Source organism: Rattus norvegicus, chromosome 10, assembly GCF_021556685.1.
Source record: "Rattus norvegicus strain SHRSP/BbbUtx chromosome 10, alternate assembly SHRSP_T2T, whole genome shotgun sequence".
NCBI classification, from domain to species: Eukaryota; Metazoa; Chordata; class Mammalia; order Rodentia; family Muridae; genus Rattus; species Rattus norvegicus.
The window spans coordinates 19438084-19449609 of NC_141543.1; the positions used below are offsets into that span (position 1 = coordinate 19438084).

Consider the following 11526-nt stretch of genomic DNA (forward strand, 5'->3'; position numbering starts at 1 on the left):
CTTTCTCCTCTCACCGGCCTCCCGCCGCACCTAGTCAGCTGAATCCCACCAGCCCAGATACAATGTCCACACGATCACCACTAACTACCAGAGTTTTGACAGTACTCACCATCCGTACCAGCCTGTCCCTTTACAACAGCGCGGCCTTATCAGGGCGCATAGCCTTAGACCCTAGGAACATCAGAGGTAATAGAGGAGGCAACCCGAGTAACTCCATCACACAAAACCCATAGGCGCCGAGGAGCACAAACCTCCCGTGCGGGTCAGCAAAACACACGCCCGCTCCAAAAAGAGAAAAACAACCCTAGGCAAGCTTAGACTGGCCTCCAGTCAGAAGTGGGGGCGGGAACAGTTGCCGACCTTTGCTCCTCCTCGGCTAGCGTACATTGGTCGGGTTGCTTCCGTCATCGCTGTGCGACGACGGCTGCGCTTTCCCGCTTCTCAACTCTGACGACAGAGTTGCGCCAGCGTCCGGGTCTGAGAAGAGCGGGAGGAGGTGGCGGCCTTGGGAAGATGTAAGTCGGGGTAGGAATCCGGCCGCATCCGACATTTGGGGACCTTCTGCCAGGCTTGGTGGGACGCATCGTGGAGCCGGTTGCGTTCCGCAGCTCCGCAGTGAGGCAGAGACCCGCCAGCGAGGCGCAGAGCCCGAAGAGAGTGAGGTTCAGGTCGGGCGGAGTGGGAGGCGTCGAGGCCGCGGCCCGGAAGTGGTCGAGGCGGTCGCAGACGGAAGGGTGATCCCTCATCGTTTGCTCGGCCGCGACCAGTAGCCTGCAGGACTCCAGCAGCTGTGTGCGCCGCCGCTTCTCTTGTTTTCTCGTCAGGCTGGAGACCTAGGCTCGCCACGCCAGGCCCGACCTGAGTAGTGAGTGGAGAAAGAGGGTGGGAGGCGAGGTCGATGTATGTGACCGGAGCGGACCGTGCAGATTGCGAGCCGGCCTAAAAGGTTGGTTTCCTTTTAGATCTCTTTCCACGAGTGTTTGTCGGATCCCAATGTGCGGTTCTTAGTTCTGGGCCTGTGGATCCGTCCTAGGGCGGACTGAGCACGGTTATGGAGCTCAGAGGGAGAGAATGGGGGAAGGTTATGGTTGATGGTAGAGAGATGTGGTGTAGGCTTGCTTTCTCTACCTTGTGTTACTTCGTAGGCACTGTGTCTCAAATGTGCATTTTATATGTAGAGAGTGCTTTGAAGGTTGCCAAAACGCCCTCTGCTCGAGATTTAACTATTTGTTTTCTCCTCTCTCTGGCTGTTGGACGCACACCTTTCCGGAGGATGGGAGAGGTGACCGAGGTCCTGAGCTTGTGTGAACAGAAACCCTTTCTAGCATTCGACCACACCCATCAAAGTGTTCGCTTATTCCATGGTTCATAATTTGTAGACCCCATGGTTTATAATTTGTGGGTTCTGCTTGTTTCATAAAGGACGTTCCGGCAGGTTGGGCTGGGGGTGCACAAGGGTAATCTCTACTTTTTGCCACTGGTATGAAGCACTTGGATAGCAACCCAAACTGAAATGTAAAAGTACGGGCCAGATTTAAATGACTTAGTATAGAAAACCCACAAAAACTTTAGTAACTTTGTATTGGTTGTATTACTCATTATCTTTTAAAAAGGGATTCTGGGACCCACACACTGCCTTTAATCCCAGCACTCGGGTGGCAAGTTTGCGTTTGAGGCCAGCTTGATCAACCTAGGTTAGCCAGGGCTGCCTAGTGAGACCATGTCTCAAGAGAAAAAAACAAACAAACAAACAGAACCTTTCATTTTGTACTGTCAATGTATATGTCAGTGGTAGAGTCCTTCTTGAGTGCATTGGACTCTGGGTTACTCTGTAGCCTTGCCAGTCCTGGAACCAGCTCTATAGACTAGGCTGGCCTTAGCCTCATTAGAGTTGTTGGGGGGCACCAGTGGGGAAGGTTTCACAGTTTTTGTGATTTGGCTGAGAGGAAATTTAAGGATGTGCTCATGGTTCACACTCATGGACAATACTGAGCTTAACTATAACATAGTTTATTAAGCTTCGGAAATCAAATATCATTTTATCACTGAGCTTTTGGCTGGGTGCCTTGCCAGGATTGATAGGTTAACTTAGCCAAGCAAGGTTTTTGGGAACCACTTGTCAGGAAAGGTGAGGCTCTAGGAATACTTCCTTGGTAGTGTGCTTTTGCGGGTTAGACACGAAGCCCCGGTTTCAGCCCCATGTAGAAAACCTATAACCCAGGTGGAGGCAGGAGATTCAGGTCATCCCACATAGAACATTTGAAGCCAGCCTGGGCTAGAGACCTTGTGTTTAATACTCAGGAGAGGACTCTGTTCCAGGACAGCAAGAGCTACATAAAAACGACAACATTGTAAGAATATATCCCAGCAGGGTGTCATAGCACACAGTTTTAATCCCAGCATTTGGGAAGTTAAAGTGGGAGATCTCTGAGTTCTAGGACAGCCAGAACTACACAATAAGGAGATCCTGTCTTTAAAAAAAAAAAAAAATGTATGAATGCCACGACCAAGGTGGCCCTAGTGAAACCTGAAACACAGGCATGCTTGCTTGTTCCAGATGATAAGAACGGGAAAAGATGTCATAGCCCTAGAGAGAGGCTAGACAGGTAACCATTTGTCAAAGCAGGGGAGGGGAGCTGTTCTCTTGGGCTAGGCTTAACTCAGCAGCATTTAGAAGTGCTCTGCCTGAAATGGTGTATTCTCTCCTTACAGTTGAGGAACGTGAGAAAGAAGAGTTAAGGTGTGTCCTGGGGCCTTTTTGTGTTTTGCTCCCGGAGAAGAAGGCACAGGGAGAATTAGAGGTCTCCATTCCAGAACTTACTGTTACTTAGCATTATTGCCAAACCCTGTCTAGAAGATCTCAACCCATTCCAAAAATGTTAACAGTTATGCCTATGTGGCTGATGCCTAGATCCAACAAGTCACATCTTCCCCATATTTGTTTACAGATTACCTACCTGACAGTCTTTCTTTTTCTTGCTTTTCTTTTTTTTCTTCCAGACTGGGGTCCTTTGTGTCACTTTGGCTGTCCTGGAACTAGCTCTAAAATCAGCCCGCCTGTTTCCCAAGTGCTGTGATTAAAGGCGTGTGCTACCACTCCCACTTTTATTGCTCTTCAGTGGTGTTTTGTACATTGTGTTGAATAATGTTTTGGTACTTGTTACTCTAATAAGTGACATCTAATATTACTCGTTGTATCTCTAGAGAACACTATGCTAATAAGACAAATATGGGTTTTTCTCCTCTGAAACTATTGTGGCGTGTAATATTTGAAAGCCATCTACAGGTGGCTCGTCCTCACACTTAGTGAGCTCTAGTGTGGGACTGGCCCTAAAACCAATGATAGATAACAGCTACCTCTTCCATCTCATTAAGGAAAACAAGGAAGAGTCTTAATATGCTTGTGCCTTAGACAGGTAATGCATTCTGCATTTCTTTTTCCAATTAAAAGAAAAAAACTAAGGTGACCTCTTGTGGGGGTAGGAAAGGCCTTCATGAGGAAATGAAGACCGTCCCCTCAGTGTGCAGGCCGTGTGGACACTTGCTGTTTGCTATGCTTCCTTCTTGTGTGCTCAACCTTTTGATGCAAAGTCGATTTGATGCTTTGTCAATTCGTTTACTCTATTTAAATCCTTTTATCTTGTTACTAGGCTGCTCTTTGGCGTAAATTGCAATCGATTAGGGATCGTTTCTCAGACTCAAGTTAGAAGTGAGAGTTCAGATAAGTGAGGCCGACATTGCTGCCTTGAAGAAGGGGAGAATGGATTTATCAGGAGTGAAAAAGAAGAGCTTGCTAGGAGTCAAAGAGAATAATAAAAAGTCCAGCACTAGGTAATCCTCTGTAAGATTTTTCTAGTGCTATTTGGGGGTGCTTGCTATTTAAGGACCCTCGGAAAGGGGAGTTTTTTTGTTGTTCTTCAGTGAGTGTCCTAATTCACAGATAATTTTGCTCTGTGATCACTTGGGGGTCTTAGTCCTTTTGGACCCCACTCCTGGGTTGTGCTGTCTCAGGGATTGATTGGGGGAGCTTGCACCTTACATTCTTTCTTACCATGCAGGGCTCCTTCTCCTACCAAACGAAAGGACCGCTCTGATGAGAAGTCCAAGGATCGATCTAAAGATAAAGGGACCACTAAAGAGTCCAGTGAGAAGGATCGTGGCAGAGATAAGACCCGGAAGAGACGCAGTGCTTCAAGCGGAAGCAGCAGCACCAGGTAGGGCAGAGGGAACCATGTCCTCCTTCACTGTGAAGCCTTCTAAGGACTTTTCTTTGGGGGGAGGGGTGACACGAGTTTGTTATGGAGGCCAGAGATCAGCCTTGGGTGTTCAGTTCCTTCCTTTGGGGAGATGTGAAGAGCATCTGCCCTTCCTGTGTTCCCACAAACACACCTAGGTCCAGTTCATCAGAGTTCACTCTAGGGAATCAGGGAGACTTTGTTAGGCTTCCAGTGCAGTAGATGAGGTGGTGGGAGTGTGGATGGTAACTGCCCTGTGCTTGTGTTCCTTCTCCTCACAGTCCCTTATGTAAAACCTTTGCCTGAGACCTGGGGACCTGTAAAATTAGGGCAGAATTGCAGCTGGTTATGAGGGGTGGCTGGATACTCAAGTGAGGATCCCTTGAACCTGTCCCTTCCAAGAGAGACAAGCCCAGTTGAACCAAGAATGACAGCAACTTTGCTGGGACAACAATCCTGTACAACAGCTGTGGCTCCCTAAGAGCTGTCCACCTTGCTTTGATACAGGGTTTCATTGGTACCTGCAGTTGCCAGTTGAAGTGGGCTGGTCGCCCCAGGGAAGACTACCTGATCTTAAATACTTTGAAAACAGTCAGACCCTGGGGTGGGATGTTGATAAGGCCCTAACATCGTGTGCTGATTTTGAGTTTCATTTCATTATATGTTACCTGGTCTTCTTGTTTATGGATGTGAACTCTTCTATGATACTAAGAAGTGTGATGTTTGGTAATGTATGAGTTGTTTCTCTTGCAAGTATGTATGCATTCTGAGTTGAGATTGAGCAGCTTTCGTGTAGAGCCTTTTTTTTTTTTTTTTTTTTATGAGTTTTGCCTGTGTCTACACATGTATACCTGGTGTCCACAGAGGCCAGAAAGGTGCATCGGGTCCCCTGAAACAGGAGTCGTAGGCAGTTGTGAGCTGCCATGTGGGTGCTAGAAATCAAACCTGGTTGCTCTAACCTGCTGAGCCATTTCTTCAGCCCCTAGAGCTTTTTTTTTTTTTTTAAGTATTATTTAATGTATGTGAGTACACCATCGCTGTCTTCAGACACCAGAAAAGGGCATCTGATCCCACTACAGATGGTTGTGAGCCACCTTGTATTTGCAGGAATTGAACTCAGGACCTCTGGAAGAGCAGCCAGTGCTCTTAACCGCCGAGCCATCTCTCCAGCTCCCCCCACCCTCCTTTTGGGGGGATAGTTGGAAACCTGTATCCTCTGCTGAGCAGTCAGCCTGCTGTGCAGAGATGTGACTTGCTCGTTGACCATGTGACGCCCCCATCTCGTCCTCAGGTCCAGGTCCAGCTCAACCTCCAGCTCGGGCTCCAGCACCAGCACGGGCTCGAGCAGTGGCTCTAGCTCGTCTTCTGCGTCCAGCCGCTCAGGAAGCTCCAGCACATCCCGGAGCTCCAGTTCCAGCAGCTCCTCCGGCTCCCCAAGCCCTTCTCGGCGCAGACATGACAACAGGCGGCGTTCCCGCTCCAAGTGAGTCCAGAACGGTGCCTGCTCGTTACCATACTTACCAGAAACACAGATGAAGGTCTCTGCTGCTGAGATTAACAGCCTGAGTTCAATCCCCAGGACCCACATGGTGGCATGAGATAATAGCCGAGGGTTGTCCTCTGACCTCCACATATGCACAGTAACACACAAGTGGTTTGTGTGTGTCTGTGTCAAAGTGAAGTGCAGTGGTACATGCAGTATTTGTAGCAAGATGGTCAGACGTTTGAGGTCGTGGTGGGCTACGTGTGAGGCTGTCTCAAAAAGTCATGAAAGGCAGTGAATAGGGGAGTTAGAGGGTGGGCAGGATGTGTGAGTCAGTGCGGGTGCTCGCTGCCAAGCCTATCGACCAGAGTGCCCATCCCTGGAATACACGAGGGAGATGCTGAGAAGGGCATCTCCCACAAGTTACTCTCAGACTTCCTGTGCGTTACTGTGGTTCATACCCACACAGAGGAAAAGTAAAGCAGACACACATATTTGAAGGGGTCTCAGTTTGGTTTCTGAACCAGGGATAGTCTTAGTCAGTGTTCTGTTGCTGTGGAGAGACACCGTGACCAAGGCAATTCTTGCAAAGGCAAACATTTAATTGGGGCTGGCTTAGAGTTCAGAGGTTTAGTCCATTGTCAGCATGGTGGCACACAGGCAGACGTTGTGTTGCACATCCACATCCAAAGGTGGCAGGAAAATCAAGAAACTGGACCTGCCCTGGGCTTTTGAAACCTAAGCTCACCTCCAGTGACACACTTCTTCCAACAAGATTTTCAAATGGTGCCCCTTCATGATAGCTAAGCAAATACATGAGCTTATGGGACCATTTTCAGTCAAACCGTAGATGATATAGGTGAACTGGTAAGAAGCTCTTCTAGAGGCTGTTGAAGCCGAGAAGGAACCTCACTGTGTGTTGCTGAAGCAGGGTCTCATTAGCAGTGCAGCTTGGCTCAAACTCCTATTCCTCCTGCCTTGGCCTCATTGGTACTGGGCTGTTGGGCATATACCAACCAATACACTCACAGCTAATATTTTTCTTTTCCAATGCTGAGGGCCAAGTCTGGGACTTTACCCTTAGCTCCATCCCCAAACCCACTGTGCTTGGGATATGTTGAGAATTTCTGGGTGTTTTTGTTTTTTTTTTTTTCAGATCCAAACCACCTAAAAGAGATGAAAAAGAGAGGAAAAGGCGGAGCCCTTCACCTAAACCCACCAAAGTGCACATTGGGAGGCTCACCAGGAATGTGACCAAGGTAAGAAGCACAGATCCGTAGAGGGGGTGGGGGTGTGGCTGGACACGCTGGTGTCAGGCAGCAGATGCACCTGAATGTAGTCCTTTTGGAGAATGATGTATGTGCAGTCCGTGATTTGATTAGTGCTGCTACGTTTATTATTTAGTAAATAACTGGCCTTGTTTATTAGACTTATATCTAAGAAATTTGACCCTGGTGACATCATCGGGTGGCAGAATGTTTTTACACTAACCAAGATTCGCTTGGTGTTTAGTGAATTCCCTTTGACCCTTAAGTTATGGATTGGCAAACAGGGGTATAACCTTTCTCTCTCTAGGATCATATCATGGAAATATTTTCTACTTACGGGAAAATTAAAATGATTGACATGCCTGTGGAAAGGATGCATCCTCATCTATCCAAAGGCTATGCGTACGTGGAATTCGAGAATCCGGATGAAGCAGAGAAGGCACTGAAACACATGGATGGAGGTCAGTGACTCTGTGCCTCCCTCCGTCTGTCACCTCTGTCCTTGGAGAGATCTCAGTGCTTATGGGACCCTGAAGTAGATTTCCAAACCAGGTGGATCTTACTCAGTAGGGGTGTGTGTACCAAAAAGATGTTTTCTGAAGCACTTGCCATTCTTGAAAAACCCAGCAAATATGAATACATTAGCATTTTAAGAAATCTTCAATCTGTTATAAACTGTGGATTTAATGAAGCTTTTCTCACAAAGAATATAATTGGCTTTAACTTGGAAGTATTTTCTAAATATCCTTTTTTATTTTGCCAACATTTCAGCATTTTTAGAATTGCTTTGCTGCATGGTACATACACTGACATCATACAGTATCTCTCAAGACTGTCCTTTAATGTTTATGTTTGTTAGTGGAGTGCTTTCTAAAGCACACGCACTTAGGAATGGCTTTAGATGTTCCATGTTGTCTACTGATGAGCATCGTAGGGACTGGAAAACTTGTTTTAGCGCTAGGATGTAGGGTGCTGGGACTGAGAGCTGGCAGCTTACAGTCTGGACCCTCAGTCTGTTGGGGAAACCAAAGAATCTTCAGGTGCCTTTTAAGCTTTACAAATATCTCAACAGCTTCAGGTTTTCATGTTTTTGGTTGTTTTGTTTTAACGATTGCCTTTGAGTATGAGTTTTCTTTGATACTTAGCTATTTCAGGCTCCTCGAGTGTCTCAGTAGCTCAGTGTAAGTCACCTATTCCATTCTTATCAACTCCAGTCTGATGAATCACTTTTTTAATCTGCCTATCTGGAATTGGCATAGTGAGCAATTTGCTAATGAATTAAAAATTCAGGGAACTAAAGACGGCTAGCGAGGTCTTCACTGGCCACTGGCTAGATGTGGTGCCCTGCAATGCTTTTCCCTGTACTATTGAGATCATTTATAAACTTTTCCTCCCCTCTTTGGAAGTGAGTTCATAAAGAACAGAAACGTTTTTTCAGTAGCTGTCCCTTTTCTTTAGCTCTGCCTGAACTTCCCACTCTCTTTAAAAGAAGGAAATTCAGGGTCAGGTTTGGTAGCACACATCTTTAATCCCAGCAGTTTGGAGGCAGAGGCAGGTGAATTTGCTGGGTTCCACGTTGGTTCGGTCTACATAGTGAGTTCCAGGAAGCCAGAGCTGTGTGGGAGACCCTGTCTTGAAAAACAGAAGGAAGCTCAGCTTTTAGTGGCCACCTTCCTGACCCTGAAGAGCCCTCACTCTGCGCGTCGATCCTTGCTATCTTGTCACCTCAGCTGGTGTATTGTGCCTTCTGTCCTGCACATTCTTCAGAATGTTGTGGGGCTTGTCTGTCCTCTGGGAAGTTGTTCCAGAGCCTCAGTTAGTGTCTCTTTTAGATCTCGTGCCCTTTTCCTGCTGTGTTTCTGGGATTGCATGCTGAACACCCGGCTTGGTGCTTCCCTAGGGTACATGGGGTTTTGTTTTTGAGACAGGGTCTCCCTGCGTACTCCTAGCTGCTCTGACCTTAGTTTGTAGACTAAGCTAGCTATTAAGTCTCAGGGATCCATCTGCTCTGTCTCTGCTTCTTAGATGCTGTCCTGTTGGGTTTTGAGGTAGTATATGTTGCCTAAGCTAATTAAGGTTACTCCCCCTGCCTCTACCTCCTGAGTGCTGGGATTTCAGGCATGAGCTGCCATAATTAGAAATTTTATGGTTTTGTTCCCGTTTTCTACAGGACAAATTGATGGCCAAGAGATCACTGCTACTGCGGTGTTGGCACCCTGGCCTCGTCCACCGCCTCGGCGATTCAGCCCACCCAGGAGAATGCTTCCACCGCCTCCCATGTGGCGTAGGTCACCCCCACGGATGAGGAGAAGGTGAGTTGGTTTGGAATTGTCCTTAACTTACCTTGATTCTTTGTGTGATTTACAAATCTGAATGGCTGTGGTGACTTTTGGTCCTTTGGGGTCAGCATGTAGTCCTTGGGAATTGGCCAGAGAGGGGACAGTCAGAATATGTATTACTGATAGGGGATGAGTCCCTTCAAAGGGACCACCTCTAGTCTGAGCAATTGTGGGTCCCTAGAGACACTGTCTTTCATAATGAGGGACCAGCAGGGTAGCAGTCACATTTAATGCTAGCACCCAGAAGGCAGAGACGGGCAGATAGATCCCTGTGAGTTTGAGGCCAGCCTGGTCTATTGATCTCGTTCCAGAATAGTCTGCTGTCTACAGAGAAACCCTGTCTCGACAAACCAAAACGGGGATCTGGGGGAGAACTTTGGGGTTACAGATAGCTGAGGCCATAGGTGAGGGTTGTGAACAAAAACAGGATTGTCTTAGAAAGGCCAGTCTGTCCCATAGCTGTGCTGCTTGAAGATTGCACTTTTGGCTGACCGTGCTTCTTCCCACAGGTCTCGATCCCCAAGACGCAGGTCCCCTGTACGAAGGAGGTCTCGATCGCCTGGCCGCCGCCGCCACAGGAGCCGATCCAGCTCCAACTCCTCCCGATAAGCAGGGACATGGATTCGCCCTCTGTAACTTATGTTCCCCAGACTCAGTTTTGTCCTTTTCTCTAGCCAAAGGAGGATCTGTAAGGAAGGATCCCTTACCAGGGTAGGCTTTGAAGACAGCAGTTGAGATGTTTCCTCTGCAGGAGGGTTCTGCCTTGTAGAGGTACTGTTGATTCAGGACTGTGCCCGTAGAGGTACCCTGTAGTTTTCTGGCTAGAAAGTTCGCCCCTTCAGTTCTTGATAGTCTGTTCAGTAGCAGAGCCAACTGGAACATAGGGCAGCACACCGTTTTCCAGATGACCTAGGACCCGTCAGACAACCTGGCCAAGCCATGCTGTGCCACAGCAGTGGAAAGGACCAAGCCTCTGTCTGTTCTGTTAGGCCTGCCCATGGCCCCTGCTGAGTACCCTTCACCTTCTAGGGTTAAAACCTTTGAAGGATTCCTCCATAAATGGTTGTCTTTTCTGTCCCAGTGTCTCTGTTACTTTCTAAAATTGGTGAACCAGTTCTACAGGGTCCTGATGAAACCTAGCCCACCCCATTGTCACCTGCCATTCATGGTGATGTCGCAGGTTAGCCTTGGCAATGTGTGCGTTGCCTCTTTGCTTTTGTTGTACAGTCAGTACTATAAAATCTGTTTTGAGTTTTATAACTTTGTAGCATTTTAGATAAGGTTGTGTTTGTACTTGTGTAGAGTGAAAGGACTGTTGAATAAACCTAGGGTTAGAGTGCAAATTGAGTGCTGTTTTCACTGTCTTAGTCCAGAACATTCACAATTTGTGATTACTAAGAACTCACTTCCAGTTTAATCCCCAAAGTGGCGTCTCTAAAAGCTCTCAGCCAGGAGGACTCAGCGCTTGTGTGCTTAGGGTGAGATCCCCAGTGGCTGAGAAGCTGACTGACTGCCCAAGGCTGCTGCTGGGAAGATGGGAGGGACACTTCTCTTCTGTCTCATACTGGTTCTGAGGCGGTGGTCCTGTCCAGTTTCTGATTTCCTACTGGCGCACCAAAGAAGTCGTCACTAAGAAGGAAGACTTAGAAACATTTAAAATGAAAGTAAAACTCATTGCCCCTCACTGCAGTGCCTATGCCACACAGGCCGCCGCTTGTATCTGTGCCCCTTCAGTATTGAAACAAATAAAAATACGGTATTGAGGGCAAGTGACCCAGGTAGAAGGCCTCCCAGGCTCGCCCCTGTGCTTGCAAGGCAATCTGTTCTTCACCCCTTCCTCTGCAAGTGCCTGCCTGAGAGCCTGCAGCTCTGTCCAGCAGACAGCTGGCAGGAACTCAGTGAAAGCTCTATGTGACACATACACACCCTGCCCCTGCCGCCCACCACACAGGCCAGGTCCCTGGCAGGAGCTCACTAATCAGATGCCAGCAGCCGGGGGGGGGGGGGGGGGGGGGGGGAGGGCTAGGGGTGGTGTCTCACCCTGAACCAAGGAACTGGCCCAGGGGTCTGCCCAGTCCTCTGGAGGCTGCGGGCTGACTGGCTGATCTTGACCTCCTGAAGGGCGGGGCCGGTCCGAGAGGAGGAGTCTGTAACTCCAGCCTAAAAGCGAAGCCACTCAGGCTTTGTAGTCCCCACCGATA

The 11526-nt window shown here is 48.2% G+C and overlaps 1 protein-coding gene and 1 long non-coding RNA gene across 6 annotated transcripts; one reads left to right on the forward strand and one right to left on the reverse strand.

The window, feature by feature from the left end:
• The first annotated feature begins 452 nt into the window (after positions 1-452).
• Positions 453-10668, forward strand: Rnps1 (RNA binding protein with serine rich domain 1). 4 transcript variants are annotated; one of them, XM_087570195.1, is made up of 9 exons: positions 456-657; positions 825-946; positions 3651-3831; positions 4059-4214; positions 5527-5718; positions 6875-6977; positions 7294-7447; positions 9157-9298; positions 9835-10668. In XM_087570195.1, the coding sequence occupies exons 3-9, from the start codon at positions 3761-3763 to the stop codon at positions 9932-9934; spliced, it is 918 nt and encodes a 305-aa protein (XP_087426321.1). In that variant the 5' UTR covers positions 456-657; positions 825-946; positions 3651-3760; the 3' UTR covers positions 9935-10668.
• LOC120095048 (uncharacterized) lies at positions 7651-11525 on the reverse strand. 2 transcript variants are annotated; one of them, XR_015631475.1, is made up of 3 exons: positions 11366-11525; positions 9330-10954; positions 7651-7999 (listed from the first exon to the last, which is right to left on the reverse strand). It is a non-coding gene; the product is annotated as an uncharacterized LOC120095048 (long non-coding RNA). The 2 variants fall into 2 exon arrangements; XR_015631476.1 differs by lacking the exon at positions 11366-11525 and adding an exon at positions 8712-8882 and having other exon boundaries at positions 7651-8614; positions 9330-9836.
• Between the last annotated feature and the right edge of the window lies 1 nt (position 11526).

Bases quoted from the DNA above. Each gene is read 5' to 3' on its own strand.
- Rnps1 (XM_087570193.1), top strand. From the start codon at position 3,761: ATGGATTTATCAGGAGTGAAAAAGAAGAGCTTGCTAGGAGTCAAAGAG. The intron at 7,448-9,156 runs GTCAGTGACTCT...CGTTTTCTACAG, and splicing joins ACTGAAACACATGGATGGAG to GACAAATTGATGGCCAAGAG. The intron at 9,299-9,834 runs GTGAGTTGGTTT...TTCTTCCCACAG, and splicing joins CCCCCACGGATGAGGAGAAG to GTCTCGATCCCCAAGACGCA.